The sequence below is a fragment of the Podarcis pityusensis genome (assembly GCF_964106645.2).
Source record: "Podarcis pityusensis genome assembly, chromosome: 1".
Classification (NCBI taxonomy): domain Eukaryota; kingdom Metazoa; phylum Chordata; class Lepidosauria; order Squamata; family Lacertidae; genus Podarcis; species Podarcis pityusensis.
In genome coordinates this window covers 115090381-115107552 of record NC_138028.1, presented here as the reverse complement: position 1 = coordinate 115107552, position 17172 = coordinate 115090381, and the positions used below count along the sequence as shown (strand labels likewise).

General features: G+C 42.0%; 1 protein-coding gene and 1 long non-coding RNA gene across 6 annotated transcripts in view; both read right to left on the bottom strand.

The window, feature by feature from the left end:
- Positions 1–17172, bottom strand: part of ZNF385B (zinc finger protein 385B) — a 190421-nt gene that overhangs the window by 136560 nt on the left and 36689 nt on the right. For 3 of the 5 annotated variants that reach the window (XM_080971330.1, XM_080971327.1, XM_080971329.1), the window contains exon 2: positions 15067–15369. In XM_080971330.1, coding sequence (XP_080827456.1) covers positions 15067–15367 — 301 coding nt within the window. In that variant the 5' untranslated portion in view covers positions 15368–15369. Of the gene's footprint in view, positions 1–3299; positions 3484–15066; positions 15370–15956; positions 16021–17172 lie in introns of those variants that run through there. The other 2 variants (XM_080971328.1, XM_080971331.1) reach the window with 2 other exon arrangements.
- LOC308458787 lies at positions 11666–14378 on the bottom strand. Its single transcript, XR_013977661.1, has 3 exons — positions 13546–14378; positions 11945–12068; positions 11666–11830 (listed from the first exon to the last, which is right to left on the bottom strand). It is a non-coding gene; the product is annotated as an uncharacterized lncRNA (long non-coding RNA).

The window sequence follows — 17172 nt, the reverse complement described above, 5'->3', positions numbered from 1 at the left end:
TCCTGAAATAGGCGTACGGACTGAGAATGGTGGAAGGGGGTGGCAGAAGAAGAGAATAAGAGTTTGGATTTGATATCCCGCTTTATCACTACCCGAAGGAGTCTCAAAGCGGCTAACATTCTCCTTTCCCTTCCTCCCTCACAACAAACACTCTGTGAGGTGAGTGAGGCTGAGAGACTTCAGAGAAGTGTGACTAACCCAAGGTCTCCCAGCAGCTGCATGTGGAGGAGCGGACACGTGAATCCCGTTCACCAGATTACGAGTCCACAGCTCTTAATCACTACACCACAGTGGCTCTCTGGCAGTAGATAGAGAAATGGCCCCATTTTGTGAAGGAGTCTCTTCCAACTGATGGGCCCCTTCATTGTCAAAAGAATGACAACAGCATAAAGTTGTTTGAACAACATATTGGAAGAAGATCCAGTCAGCTCTTCAATCTATTTTTCTCAAGCACATTACATAAAGGAAGCACCTCAAGTCTGCCAACTATGAGGATGGGGCGGATCAACAATAGAACTGTTTCAATCAATAATAATAACAGAGTCTTGCTGTGGGTTTAGCCTGAAAGCAGACAGGCCTATATTAAACATGCACAATATTAGATTATTAGTGCCCTCCCCCAAAAAATATATAAATGCCCCCCCCCCGAAACTTCTTAGTACAGTGGTACCTCAGGTTAAGTACTTAATTCGTTCCGGAGGTCCGTTCTTAACCTGAAACTGTTCTTAACCTGAAGCACCACTTTAGCTAATGGGGCCTCCTGCTGGTGCCGTGCTGCCAGAGCATGATTTATATTCTCATCCTGAAGCAAAGTTCTTAACCTGAAGCACTATTTCTGGGTTAGCGGAGTATGTAACCTGAAGCGTATGTAACCTGCGGTACCACTGTACTATGTAAAGATCACTTCACAGTAGACAAAAAAATGCCACCATGTGTACAAATCGCAGGATGTAACAACTATGTGTAGCTCTCTGTTGCATATGACTAAAATGGAAGCTTCTGTAAACATCGTTGTTGCATTCATTTTACAGTTACATGGACGCAAGCAATCATCATTCAACATTTGTTCCTGTATGTGCACCTCCTCAATGGAATTTAGTTCCAAGCAAGTTTACTTGTGGAGGTTGGGGCAGTCCAGAAGATGACAATATCTGCAATAGAAACCATGTAAGGACATGATGTGGTTTCTCATGTGTCTGAGTTTGATTTCTATATAGTCAAATATAAGCATCAGGTTGTAGAGATTTCCCCTTCTCTCACCAAATATTGCTTATAGTACAAAGGAAGAAAACCTGCAAGCTGTCCACATATATTTCCATTGTTTTAATGTACAGCTTCACCTGTGCAAGTTTACTTGAAAGCAAGTCCCACAGAGTTGTGTGGGACTTACTCCCATGAGAAGCAATTCACCGGAGCTTACTCCCTGGCAAGTGTTCATGGGATTGCAGCTTTACAACAAAATCCTATGCAAGTCTACTCAGAATAAGTCCTTTCAAGTTCAACGGGACTTACTCTCAGTAAAGTAGGTATAGGTTTGCAGCCTTAAAGTATTACAACAGTAATAGGAAGGATTGCACAAAACAAAGAGACTTTTATATTCCTACTTTTCTATATATACTTGATCCTTTGACAAGCTAACACAGTTTGGTTGTAATATTGACCAAATTGTTGAAAGCAGTTTGTCAGAGGAGCTAGAAAATATACTTTAAAAGGCACTTACATGTGACAAACTTCTTTCCTAGTTTCATTATGGTTCATAAAAAAAAAAAGTCCAACTCAGGAACTGGGCAATGACTGAAGAAAACAACAACCCTATCTACCGGAGATCTAAAATAATGTCATGAGTATATTTTACTGATGGGTTCAAGTCCATTCTCTTGGTCCTAATTAGCATTTTTCTCTTCTCCACTTTCTTTATTTTTATTTTTTTAATCTCCAATGGACACCTTAGCCGAATCTATCAGCTTTGACAGAAGGCCGAAATCCTGGCAGTGAACTATAAATTGACCATTTCCATAAAAAGAGCTGCTAAATGAGAAACCATGTGCTCAGTATAAAACTAATTTCATGCTTTCAAAAGCACACAGTGGCTTCTAGCAAGATAGTGGCCCTGGGACTTGCAAAGACAGATTGGCTAATACAAATGGGTTTGCTCCTGGTTAGCCATGCTTTACGTGTACTGCCAGTAAATGGAAATTCTCAAATCTTCAGTCAAACAAACATGTTCTTATCTGTAACTCAGTCGTTGGGAGCTATAAAAACAAATACTTCATGAATAAATTTAATGGGGAAAGAATTAGATAGGTTAGTTTCTACTGAAAGATCTGCAAAGCTACTTAAATAGTTATTTTGTAAGAATAAATGCCAGTTTCATAATGCTAGCTTGTAATTTTCTCTTCATTGGGGACAATACTACCCACACCTAAAACAAATAACTAAAACAACACCTACCTCAATGAAGATAAGCAAGCCCACAGCAAGGTTTAATGAATAATATTCACACTGAAGTGATTGGCTAGAACTTTTTAGACAAGTAAACATAACTTAATCCTCTGCCAGAATGTTTTGAAACTTAAGGGGTGGGCGATATGAACTTCACAAATTAGTTTCAGCAATATATTTCTGCTTTTAAAAAAAGAAAGATGTGCAGCACTTAAAATGTCATATTTAATTAAAGCATGCTTAGATGGCAGTGACAGTAATTTTATGCCTCTCATAAAACAAGTTGTCATTGCAAATGAATTAGTGGAGGTTGTCCTGTGACTGACAGGTCATACCGTTTAATACTCACAGAGTCAGACTCCCGTTTTCATTACTCCAGTATGCAGTCCATTGCTTTTATCTTATTTTATTAGTTGCAAGTCATGTTAGTAATTTCTCTCCTGTATAATATCCCTTCCACGAGTCAAGCTTTCTGCTAAGTAGGGTTCAGTGCCCTGCATATCATTTTTTATCACAAGTACACAATCTCACTGATGATTAGCCTCATCAATTAATGATCAGCATGTCATATTGTACCAATAGATGGATTCTGATATATTTGAAATAACTAAGAGCTAGAACAGCGTCTTCTCCAAGTAAAATGACAGGAAAGCGAAAGGAGTTCACGTTTACAATGTCATCATTTTCTCATTATTTTTCTAGCCTTTTGTGTTGCCTCTGCCAGCACAAATGAAACACAAAATTCCACTTTCACACACATACAGAAATGATGCCAAGCATGGGATAAATGTATAGGAATGTGCCTCAAAGCAATTCTGTAATGCTTACTCATAATAATAATAAAATTCATTGCTCACCTCTGCTAGGAAGTCCACTCCACATTTTGGTAGTACTAAATATCCAGCTCATAAAAGAAACCAGGTTAGAAACACAAAACTTCCAGTATGTGAGCAGAAAGAGGTATGGTGAACACTACAGAGGCTTGGCTCTCCAACCCTGATCATCTGTGTGACAGTAAACTGTTACACAGTGCAGCTCCAAACCTTCTCTGCTGCCGGCTTTTTTGCACTGCTCATTGAAAATCCTTTACATGCTGGCAGCATTTTAGGGAAGGACAAGCACACTGAGTCATTTGTAAAGAAAGCAGAGCAATTTCAGCTCCACACATTCATTCGTACTGAAACACACACACACACACACACACACACACACACACACACACACACCACACACCGACACACACACTGTCAAAGTAAGGTCTCTGGGATGGATTTATGCTGAGGAAAAGCCAACCTTAAGGCTTCATTACCAACGCAGGGGATTCAGCGGCTGTGATCAAATTCAAGCAAAAGACGGATGATTATGAAATGGCTCTACAGATATAGCTGCAAGCCACGCAGAATGAAGAATCATCTTCCCAAACTGAGCAAGTGTCAAAATTAGCTCTGGGTTTTCCACAGTGACAGAGGAACATCCGGAGCCAATATGCTGATGGGGAGGCGGGGGTTATTATTGGAGGTGGTTTTAAAAATGAAAACAGTGACATATTGACTGAGGGTTTTTTTGTTTTTGTTTTTGCTACTAAGAAAATGAACAACACATGTTCGGAAAACAAGAAACATCAGTTATAGGCTATCCTAAAATAGCTAAAAACATAAAGCCTTTTTTCCCCACCAAGACAGAAATGAATGAGGCAAACATTTAGACTACTGACCTTGCAAACTGGCTAGCCATTTGTAGCCAGCACAGACTGGCAATGCGGGGAACCAGTTCAGATGAGAACCCTAGCATGGAAGAATTGGGGTGGGGGGGTTAACCTTTGTCCACTACTATGGCCCCAATCCAGATTTGGTGGCCTGTGCCTGCAATTTGCACTGTGGAAAAATGCTTCCCAATTCATTTCAGCAACATTTTTTCCTTGTATACAGATATGCAGCAAACAGAACATGTGCTTTGGACCCTAGACCATATGGTGCTCGTTTGGTGTCCAACCATTCCTTCAGTTGAACTGTACCTTATGATGTCTACATCTCTACCCTTTTGCTTTTCCCTCACTTGCTCTCACCAGCCCCAGCCCCACTGCTGATTTCTTCTTCAGAGGTCTCTCCTTTTTTTTTAGTCCCCAAACTCTTGTCAGTCAAAATGGCGGGGCCTCTTCCCAAATCGCTTCCAGCTACCAATTGCTTTTTACCTTTGAAATTTTATTCTGTACCTTTGTGCTCCCCCTTTGCTGTTGGACCTACTTCTACACTCTTAACTGATCTTGGCCCTTTGTTTACCTTTCTTCTCTTTCACAACACTCGACCCTTGCCCCTTCACGACGTCAGTATTCATGGATGAACATCTCACTGATCAAGCTACCTTCCACTTCCCCCCTCCCAACTAAACTCCTCCAGAGGCCTGTGACTTTGGACAGACTCGGCCACTCACTGTCCCGTTCACTCCCCTCACCTTGTGTTCTACAATAACTGTTATGTACTGGGCTCCCTGCCCTAAAAGAACACCCTCTTTCTGACCACCACATTATCACTCACAGTGTGTACCTTCTCTACCCCCACACCTCTGCTTCTTGTCTCTACTGTGACCTGCAGTCTGGTAACACTCTCTTGAAGTGTCATCATCCCTTTATGTCACCTGGCACATCTGACCACTGATCTAGATCAAGGTAGCCAATGTATGATGTTGGAGTACAACTCCCACCTGCAGCCCCAATGGAAGATGGGAATTGTCATCCATCCAACAGCATCTAGAAAGCACTGTGTTGGCCACCCCACTCCCAACTCTGTTGTTTCAACACTAACTCCCCCCTATACTTAAATCTTAGCTTGTTTGTTCTACTGTCCTACCAAGCTATTTGGCATGCTTCCTCCCAGCCCAGCATACGTCTTCCATACATTATCCCCATTCATGTCCGCAGGGTACTATGTGCATTTTGAGGCATTTAAAAAAAAAAACTGGCTCATTTTAAATCCATGCTCCCCTCATACCAGGGGTGCCAACTTGAATAAAATATTGGGGGCCCCAGATAAGCCCTGCCCTTCATAATCACATGATGCTGTCCATTCACACCACTTGAATGGGAATGCTAATCAACTTGGGGGGGCTGGCCCCCTCAAATGTTTTATTGTGGGGCCAAAGGGACCTCAGCCTCAAGGAGTTGGCTGCTATGCCTCATACTCTGCTCTTTTTCTGGCCAAGCATCATTACTGACTATTTTCAACAATCCTGAAGCTTCTTTTCCACCTTTTATGCTCAGCTAAAGCCTGCCTTCTCTTCCTCAGTTTCTGTCAGAACCTCACCAACTTCAGTAACAAACTGCAATTTATCTGCCAAAATCTCTCTCTGTCCCTTCACTGCATCCATTCATCTTCCACCTCCCTCAGACGCCAGTGTTTGTTATGGGATGGAACAAATGCAGAGAATGTATAGATGTGTATATTAGGCAAAATTGTATGTAAAAATGTGTACAGTAGAAAAAACTAAACACTAAAATGCCGGGGAATTTTCATGAAGTAAGTCCACTTACCTTCCCTGCAGGGAGGTGGCGGTTGCAGCATGATGCGGCTTGCTGCTGGGGCAGGGGGAGAGATTAAAATGGCCGGTGGAGGACGCCACGTCCTCCTCCACCAGCTGTGATGATTGACATGGCCCACCTGCAACTTCACATGTGGGCTGGGGATCGAGTTTTCAGAAGCAGACTTGACTGGGAGCTTCTCATTGAGATCCTCAGTCAGCTCCACTCACCCGGCTTAAATAAGGAGTACACACAATCTTGGCAGCTCCGTCAGAGCCGGATCACCCACCCACCCTCCCTCTCTTGGTAGCACGCTACGACTCGCCCAAAGGAGTGGGCTGGTCATATGCACGATCTCGCTATCTAAATCTCGGTCCCTGTTGTTGGGGCCAAGCAGGATTTTTTTCCTCCAGGCATATTGGGTCTGTCTCAAGGTTTTCGCCTTCCTCATAGCAATTGTCACCACTTAATGGCGGATAAGGCATTGGGATGGGTTGTTAGTCAAGGCAGTGGAGCTGGGAGTCTCAACGACCCCCTCAAGGAAAGGGATACCCTGTTAAGGAGGTCCAGGGGAGAGCTGCTTCTATCCGGGTGCCCACACAGGGTTGTTGGGCCATGTTACTAAACTTATAGTGGTGATTCTGCTGCGTCGCATCTATGTCCTAGGGTGATCCCTAACTTAGGATCAACCCTAATGAACAACCATCCAGCAGGATGGATATATAACCAACACGTTAGCCAAAGCCTACTGACACCTGTAATCCAATAAAGTTGCGGCCTATTTGATCCCAAATCCTTGTTTTGTGGCTACAGCTCATGCCACTGCTTAGGCCCTGTTACAGGCTGACTGAGCCTGTGCTCACAAAATATCACCTCAAACCGATGTGGAAAACTGAACTTAATATTGGAAAAACGAGAAACAGAGGTAAACAAAAATTAAAATATTCAGCCATTGCTCTCCAACTCCATTTTCTAGTCCATATACAATCAGATTTCTGTCCTCTCCAGCTACGCTCCACTAAAGCTGTCCTTGTATATCCTCTCAGCACTACATCTAAAGAGCCCCTCTGTCCTTGTCTGATACAATTTAACATTATTCATACAAGAAATAAAAATACCCTGACAAAAAGACAACTGGGCCTATGCACACAAGAGCTATTCATCACAATCTACTATTCTGAAAAGTGATTTCCGCTTTGATTACTCACTTTAAAATATTCTCCATAATATTAATTTTCCCCCACAAGCCCCCCCCCCCAATGCTTATGACAGGTAACAACAAGCAGCCGAAGAAAACTCTATTTACCCATCACCACTTGGCTGAAGTCAACTGACTCTCTATTCCTGGCTGCAAAATGCTTTTTAAAAGCAGAAAGCCCCAACTGGAAAAGTACGCTTCGCTACATTGAACCCAAATGTACCTCCCATCCCCAAGGCTGAGAGACCGGGGGCAGGGGGAATCACACCAAACAGCACAAGAGAAAAGGCAGGATATATGTGTGATAAACAATGATAAAGGGTGAATTGATAAAAAGGAAACACATATTGTACATACGGCAACAAAAAAGCAAAAAGCTCACCTCAAACATGGAGAAGAGGCCAGACTCGGCTGAATGTGTATTTCAGCCAATGATTTATCTGTCAATGAAGTTGCAAAAAGGTATGAGAAAGCACTCACTCTGCAGCTGAGGATGTGTTGCAGGTCGTGCCTTTCCCCAGCTCCTTTCAGTGATCATCATGAGGTATGAAGAGCAGATACATTCCTCTCTCAGGTAAAAAGGTAAAGGGACCCCTGACCATTAGGTCCAGTCGTGGCCAACTCTGGGGTTGGGGCGCTCATCTCGCTTTACTGGCCGAGAGAGCTGGCGTACAGCTTCCGGGTCATGTGGCCAGCATGACTAAGCCGCTTCTGGCGAACCAGAGCAGCGCACGGAAACGCCGTTTACCTTCCCACTGGAGCAGTACCTATTTATCTACTTGCACTTTGACGTGCTTTCGAACTGCTAGGTTGGCCGGAGCAGGGACCGAGCAACGGGAGCTCACCCCGTCATGGGAATTCGAACTGCCGACCTTCTGATCGGCAAGTCCAAGGCTCTGTGGTTTAACCCACAGCATCACTCAGGTAGAAAGATATTATTGGTTTATTCCTTACACCTGACAGTCTTTACTGTGGCAAATATTAGGGTACACATGGCGTACACAAACAAGGCACATCTGCTGAACAGCTGCATAGGTCCTCACAAGTAAGTGGTGCTCACAATCCCAGAAATAAGTATGTTTCCTTTTAGATGTTATACCTCAACATCCCAATACCTTACAATTTGTTTGGGGGAAATAAACACCAACCAGCTGTTTCTGTGACAACAATGAGCAAGAAGTATTCACGCCCGGAGACTTACTCCTATCAATTTGGGATCTGGTGATAAGTTACAAAAGGTGTAAGAAGCCCTTTCTCACTTACTGAAAAAACTACATGTGAAAAGTATTCAGGAAGCCTAATAATTATTGTGATAGCATCACTGTGAAACTGGTTTCAATAATCAAGAGACAGCTATAATATATTCCATGGGAATAAAATGTGTACTGCAACATGCAAAAGGAAGTCTTTCTTTTAAAAATACCCGCATTAACTTCATATAGTTACAAGCTGTTTTGTAGTGCATCTGGTTTAAAGATCAAAACCAAACTTTTAAACTCATTACAAATGGTAATTATGTAAATTAATCATTTTAATCATCTAACAACATCACAAAAACAGATTTTGTAGGTACACATAACTACACTAGCACAGCATAATTATTTGCTATTCTGATAAATAAAACATGAAATAAAGTAAGTGTTTTAGCATTTACTTCTAAATTGCTGGAGAACACTGATTATGGCTTGGGTACTATTTCACATTCCTTAAAGAGGAAAAATCACTGTGATGACATTAAAATATAGCGGAGTTGAACACAAAAATCGGTTGGGGGTGGAAAGCACAAAGTTGAGTTGATAATGTTTTTGCAAACTTTCTGTAACCAAGCTGACCTCTGATGTATCTTTCATGGGCAGGATAAAGAGTGAATCATATTATTATTATTTATTTTTTTAAAAAAACAGCATGGGGGAAAAGGGTGAACTAATGGGACTTTTCTGCATCTCAGCCAGTAATATTTTCATTACAGTTGCATGGAGATTTCCATTTTTTAATGTTGTTAATAAACTACTCTGATTAATACTTCCACCCAATTAAACAAACACAGCAAAAACTGGCAGAAGATGAAAACTTCACATGCCATGGAAAACCCTGAAATGACATGTGCCATTTCTACAGAGGCTGCACTGCCAAGTAGAACCAGATGGTTTGGCTTAAAATGTTTCAAAACTTGACACATTTGTCATTTTGTCACCATTTGTCCATGCACTCTACACCGACAGAACTTCATAGGGAAATAAATCCTGCAGTTTTCTGTACTTCGTAGAGGATCCCCAAATGCCTTCCCAAACATCCCTTTGCAGCTGCACTCAGCTAAATTCAGTTACAAGAGGGCAAACTATAAACAGACCATGCCTTATTAAGCTAAAATTGTTCTGATTCTCCAAAAAAGAGATCTGTATCATTGTCTAATAATATCATTTGTTTCCCCTTCTGTTTTCCACCCCCACCTTTTTCTTCTTTTTTGCATATATGTATAAAGAAGGCCGGTCGCCGAAGAATTGATGCTTTTGAATTATGGTACTGGAGGAGACTCTTGAGAGTCCCATGGACTGCAAGAAGATCAAACCTATCCATTCTGAAGGAAATCAGCCCTGAGTGCTCACTGGAAGGACAGATCCTGAAGCTGAGGCTCCAATACTTTGGCCATCTCATGAGAAGAGAAGACTCCCTGGAAAAGACCCTGATGTTGGGGAAGATGGAGGGCACAAGGAGAAGGGGACGGCAGAGGACAAGATGGTTGGATAGTGTTCTTGAAGCTACCAGCATGAGTTTGACTGCGGGAGGCCGTGGAAGACAGGAGTGCCTGGCGTGCTCTGGTCCATGGGGTCATAAAGAGTCGGACATGACTAAATGACTAAACAACAACAACAAATACATGCATACCTGATTTCAGTCCGTGCCTCTCAAAGGCTGGTTACTGTAAATGATACTCTATGATACACCTGTGTTTTTCGAACAGACGCCTCAGCTTCTTGCAGTGTTAGCCTGTTTTGGTACTCCTGTACAATCAGTGTCTCATATTTTAGTACAAAGATATGAAACACATCGGAATTTGGCTCTGATTGATAAACAGCTGCTTAAACATTCTTTTAAGGAAATAACAAACCCCAAAGACATGTGTATCTTCCCCTCTGCCATACACCCACAAAGAACAGTCCTAGCAGTGTCAATAATAGGAAGCTTTAAAGGGAGAGAAGAGACATTTGATTCACAAAACGGGCCTTACGTGCAATAATTGCAATCTACTTTGTCCAAATAGATACTGGCAGAGCACTCCTCTCATATCTACTCTGAAGTAACTCACATTTAAATTCAGTAGTACTTACTCTCAGGTAAGTACGTACAGGTTGCAGCTAAAGGGAGGAGGAGGGAGACATATGGTGTGCTCACATTACCACCTTAGAGAACAGTGTAGTTGTTGCCTTTTCGTTGTGTTTTACAGCTCTCCCGTGCTGCACAGCTGTTCAGATCAGCGCAGCTTCATTAGTGTCAGATTGGTTTGCGTTTGTGCACATACCAGGGGGTGTTGACTAGTGGGGATATCTTTACTCTATGCATATGTGTTCAGTCCTTGGCCAGAGACAAATTAGGAATGGTTTAAAGGACTGTGAAACAGGTTTGAGAAACAAAAAGCAGTATTTTATAACAAATTACAGGAAACGTATACCTTTTGGATAACGTTATAGGAACAGAAATTGAAAGCTCAGCGCTGGAAACACAGTGAGTGCAAATGAGAGTGTGAACACAGTTACATTCCCTAAATCATCTCCATGTGGAGTGACTAGCCAGTTCACTAAAAACCATCATTCTGTGAATGCTTACGGCACCATCTTGTGGAAGCTTTTTAAACGTACACTGAAACTAGCTGGGTGATAGCTAAGAAAACAAACATGTCATAGGAATGAGTATTTTCGTTTTACAATTATGTTGCTGGAGATGATCTAAGTGATTTTGGTATTTGTATGAATTATATTTGTTTGTACGTATATAGTAAAAAAAAGGGGGGGGAGGGGAGTCACGAACATGCTTCCACTATACATTTGACACAGTCGTCATTGTTACCTGGGGTACTCAGACTTCACTCTCTTCCCCATTGCCCCATATACAAGAAGTCTTTTCCTCATTCCTATTTCCTCCTACACATACCATGTTTCTGTCCCCCCCCCCCCCAGTGCTCTTTAAACAGTTAAGGAAAACAGTATCTGGAGAATATTCAAAATCTGAAAGTGATAAAGTTGCGACCATAGTGACCTTAGTAAATAAAAAGCAGGAATATAGTGAGAATGCACACAGTGCTGGTTGTAATGGTACTAATATACTGAAATGTGCCACTGTGGAGTTGAGTAAAACACTAGAAAAGGCCATCACTGGACAATGACCTCACAGGTACTTTAGGAATGGGAGCCCAGTTTTTCAGTGAGCTTAAATGCTGGCAAGTTTTTTTTTTGGCGAAAGATATGGAGCTACAGAAATTCACCTTCGCACACACATTTCCACAGCACAAGAGGCACAGTTTTATATTATATTCAACAACTTAAATACTCATTGAGTTGGATGCATGACGGACCAAGGCCGTTTGCTGCTTGAGGAGAAGGAGAGATGCTTTTCCTTCGTTCCACTTATAGAAACCAACCATAAACGGCAGAGAGATTTAGTGCAATTTATGCTCAAACCTAAACACAGCAATATATATCAAAATTAGAAGGTCAAGAAGAATTATAAATAAGGTCATCATCTGGTGCTGAAAAGGAATCACAGATACGCGCTAGGAAAGCCTTTCTGCTTACCAGTTTGTTTCTGGAGCCTTAAAGACCTGAATGATTTGGGACCAGTGTATCTTGACAAGCACCAGCTCCCTTAGGAATTGTCCTGTCATCCAAGATTTTCTACTGAGGCCCTGCTCCATGGCCTCTGTCATCCAAAGAATAGAGAGCGGGAGGCAGTGGAAGACAGAAACATTTTTGTGTTGTTGTCACAACAAGACATTTTTGTGTTGTTGTCACAGCGCTGAGGCACTTGTAATGCTCTGTTGAAGGAAGTCTGTCTGGCCATGTGGCTGTTCACCTGCCAGCAAATAACCAAGACCCAGGGCTTTTTTCAGCCGGAACTCAGTTCCAGTCAAGGTGTGTGCCATTGCTATTATAAGAGAACGAGGGAGGTGTTCATGGTGAGTTCTGGCCCTTCTTTTTCTAGGAAAAACAGCACTGCCAAGACTGTATCTTTTTTCAGTGGGTGTTTTGGGGCTTTGCCTTTTAAGATGGTATTTTGAGTCCTGCCATTTTCATATCCTAGTTGTATGTGTGTATGAACTTTGGTGTGTCTTTTGCCACCTTAAACATTTTTATAGCAAGGAGGGATGCAAACATTGAAAAAAATATGAAGTAGTTTACGTCAGTGCCAACAAACAGCATTAACTTTAGGTGATGGGTGAACTTGCTCTAGGATGTGAGAGGGACTGTTGGGAAGGAGGGAACTAATTTGTTAACTAGAACTAGCGAAGAGCCAGTGTTACAGCTGCACCTCCCCCTAAATGTAACTTTGAAACGGGCCGCTTACATCTACACGTCTTGTTTCATGTTTATTCCTTCAAAACACAGTCTGATCTGCCACAGGTGTGAACTGCAAACGCCAATCATTTTATAGTTCCATTCAAACCAAACAAAGGCGGAAGCGAGGGGGGTTCTTTTTTTTTAAGTGTGAAGTATTTACATGGAACTGCAAAAGTGAAACTTCCAAGGTGTAAAAGGGCGAATGCTTCACATCTATGAAAACAAATAAGCTCCCTGGTCCTGAGATTTTAAATCTGTCACTGCATTAATACTTTGCTGCACCAGCAGAAGCTGTTCAAAAGCAGCTGCCTCTGTCTCCTCCAGATAGTGTTTCTTAAACACAGACACCCTTTTCCATCTGTCTTAGTATAAGAAAGGATGATGGATACTGTTTTTTTAAAAGGTGACCTCCAAAGGATTATTTAAAGAGAAAATAGGATCCAAGCATATTCTGCATCTTTATGAGAAGAAAAGAGACACACTCTCTCTATATATCTATCACAGCCCAAAATGAACCAGCAATAATTTTACTCTTGTAACATTTACTTGATCTCACAGGGCACTGGGTATTATCAGACAGAGTGCAATTTAGCCCTCTAAAACATTAGCTTTCAAAGGCTGAGGCAGGCTTCTCTAAAGGCACATGGATAAGCTGCAGGAAGTGTGGGATTTCAATTTGACCCTCACTTAATGAATCTTGTGAAAATTAGGTGAAATGTGGTCGATTATGAGCCCTACCCCTTCTGCTGATTTGAAGTGTGATGACATTAATAAGGTAAGCTATGCTACCTCGTATTAAAACAAACAACATAAAATAATGAAATAAAACATTGCCCCACCTGCTGTCTTAGCACAACTGCACATGACATTACATCACTTCTTGGTGCCTAAACTGAACCATCAATATAGCACTTTTGGATACTCATGTAGTCAGAAGTTTTCAGAAATTATGTTCCCCAACTCTTTGTGGGGAATCAGGGGAAGCAGGGGTGAGGAACCTGATGTTGCTGGACTAAAACGCCCATAATCTCTGACCATTAGTCATTCTGTCTGGGAGGGACAGGAGTTAAGGGTCCCACTTCAGGGACACAGGTTCTCCACTCTTGCCCAAACAAGCCCAAGCAAAGTTGAGGAAGGGGTGGGATGGTGCCTGCATCAGTACACTTTGTAACTGCTGTGTTCCTTCTATCTTCGGATTCAAAGATGCACAGGGTAGCAGGCAGCAGCTGTTCCAGGCTGCTAGAGGCATCCACCCACTCTGCCCAGCCCATCTGCACCTGAAGCTCCCTCAGTAGGTGAAGAATTGCCGGAAGTGGTGGTGGTGGAAGTTTATTGGGTGGGAATTGTGACATCACAATGGAACTAAGTGAGAAGCTGTGGCCATTGGCCACACTAGCTGGGGCTGATGGGAGCTAGGACTCTAATAACATGTGGAACGCCATATGCTCCTCATCCCTGGTCTGCAGCAGGGTTTCCCAAACTTGGGTCTCTCCAGCTGTTTTCGGACTACAATTCCCATCATCCCTGACCACAGGTCTTGCCAGCTAGGGACAATGGAAGCTGTAATCCAAAAACAGCTGGAGACCCAAGGTTGGGAAACGCTGATCTAGAGCAGGGGTAAGGTGAAGGTAAAGGGACCCCTGACCATTAGGTCCAGTTGTGGCCAGCTCTGGGGTTGTGGTGCTCATCTCGCTTTATTGGCCGAGGGAGCCGGCGTACAGGTCATGTGGCCAGCATTACTAAGCCGCTTTTGGCGAACCAGAGAAGAGCACGGAAACGCTGTTTACCTTCCCGCCGGAGTGGTACCTATTTATCTACTTGCACTTTGATGTGCTTTCGAACTGCTAGGTTGGCAGGAGCAGGGACTGAGCAACGGGAGCTCACCCCATCGCAGGGATTCGAACCGCCGACCTTCTGATCGGCAAGCCCTAGGCTCTGTGGTTTAACCCACAGTGCCACCCGCATCCCAGAGCAGGGGTAGTCAAAATTTTTATACCTACCGCCCACTAATGCTCTTTCTTGATGGTAAAATTTCCTTACCGCCCACCAGTGCTGCAGTAACATGAACTCCCTACTGCCCACCTGGAATCCTGAAACGCTCACTAGTGGGCGGTAGGGACCAGGTTGACTACCCTTGGTCTAGAGTACAGTACAATACAATACTCAAAGAAATAAATTAAAGCTTTCTTCCAAGGCTGGCACTACAGGGAGCAAACGAAAGGGTGGGAGGCTTAATGTCTCTGACACTTTAGATCAAACATAAGATATCTCTTTCTTTCTTTCTTTCTTTCTTTCTTTCTTTCTTTCTTTCTTTCTTTCTTTCTTTCTCTCTCTCTCTCTCATATAATGAAAAAATGTACCTGTGCTGGCACCTGCAAACAAATTGCCTGTGTTCGTGTTTGCAGGTAGCTTCCCATTATTCAGCTGTTTTACTCTTTTCAGATGAGACTTTCCATTGTAATGAACCTGAGCTTGCGCTGCTGAGTTCAACTGTATATTGCACACATCACAGAAGGAAAACAGTATCTTCTTTTTCTCTTTACTTAATTGACAGTCAGCCCTGTCGTGTCTTAGTCCTTTATCTTCAAAGCCCCTCAGAAATGCAGATTGATTCATAATTCCATCTCCAAATATGTGGTCAGGACTTGCCGGGTGTTTCATACCTACACAAAAGGGAGGGGGAAAGAAAGGAACAAAGGAACGAGGTCAGAAACCAAATATAAAAGTACTTCAAGTCAGCATTTTCTTTCATAAACCTGTTTTTTTATTATGCAGTATGTACTATTCTATTCCGTTCTGCTAATAATTATTATAATAAAAATGTATAATATAAAAAAGTAAACATAGGCAGTGCTTCTCACAGTTCTTCATAGACTGCTGTTCCAGCAAATATATGTGACACAGGCTGTGGCTCAATGGCAAATAAAAACTGTTAGTATTCAATTATTGGGAACAATCTTCATTTTCTTGTTCCAGTAGTTATCTCTTCTTATTAGGGAGAGTTTTTATATTTCTTCCAGTATAAAACTTCTCAATACAATATTCCCATTTCTCTCCTTCCGCCTCCCACTTTCATTTCCTCCTTTAAATTTCGGATGTGCATATAGTTGCTTAATGCAATCAGCAATCTACTAAAGCCAATGGATGAAAAAATGTTGTTCCCTTTCTCCGCTTCATTCCTCATAACTTTATGAATCTCCCTCTGTACAAGTTCACATAATACAAAATGAGCTGTAAAGTTAATAACCACCTTTAAAAAACTGCTGCTCCAGGACCAAACCACATGGTATTATATCCATGATCAGATCTCCCAACATTTACACTTTTGCTTTTCTGCAGCATGGGAGATTGCGTGGGTTCTGTATTATTTTTCTGGAGTAGCAGCACTGAGGGTGGAGAGGTTGAGTTTCTGCCATCATGTCTAAGTACTACGTGTAAATGCTGCTCAGTCACTTCAGATGGTTCAACACCCAATACAGCAACATGCGATGGAAAAAACAAAAGGGTACGACGTGCTTTCATACTGTCAAAAACCCTGAAGGTGTCAATTTATTCAGTAAAACCTTCTACAAGCCTGAGAAGCTCTTCATTAGGAAAACGATTTATTAAATCCATGCCCTCTCCTGTACTGGCACAAAGCATGTTACTTTCTATTGTTATGGGTAAGAATCTATTAGCAGAATGCAGGTGGAGGTGATTTTGATCAACCCACCCTCCCCTAGCAGCACTTTCTCAAATTTAGAGGGAGTGCAGGGTGTTATGGAGCGGTGCTGAAATGTGGTGGCATCATCATCATCATCATCATCACTATTGTGGTTGTTAGTTTCTTAGTGCTTTATCTTACCCAGGGCAACCCAAAGCAACTTACAACCAACCAACCAACCAGATAAATTAAGATTATGCATATCTATTATTTATTGTCGTGATTGAAAAGGTATGGCATTCTTAACACATACCCAAAATACATGAGTTTTGTTGTTTCAAAATAAACGACTAAAAACAGACCAAAACAAAGTGTGTCTTTCAGAATAGGCAAAACACATGAATTTTGGGGGACACATCTTTAATATTCCACCACACTCTTTTAGGACACCTGGAAACACAATTTTGACTGCATCACCCATTCACCATGTCGAAAGAGAACAAGCACAACTAGAGAACGAGAGAAGTAAAATATACTTCCTTGGGTAATAAAAATAATTTCTTAAATGAAAAACAGAACTAGAGGTGATTTTGGTGGTTTCCCAATCATCAAAGAAACTCTCACAGGAACTCATAGAAATCTGGGTCTTAGCATCTTCCAAAAATGCTGTAAGAACTGGATTTATAATAAAGAACTGGATTTACAATAAAGTATTTCTATTCTATTCTATTATTTCTATTTATTATTTTTATGGTGGTAGTTCTCTCTCTCCCTTTTGCTCCCAGCTTATATATATATTTACCGGTAACTTGTTGGGATCAGA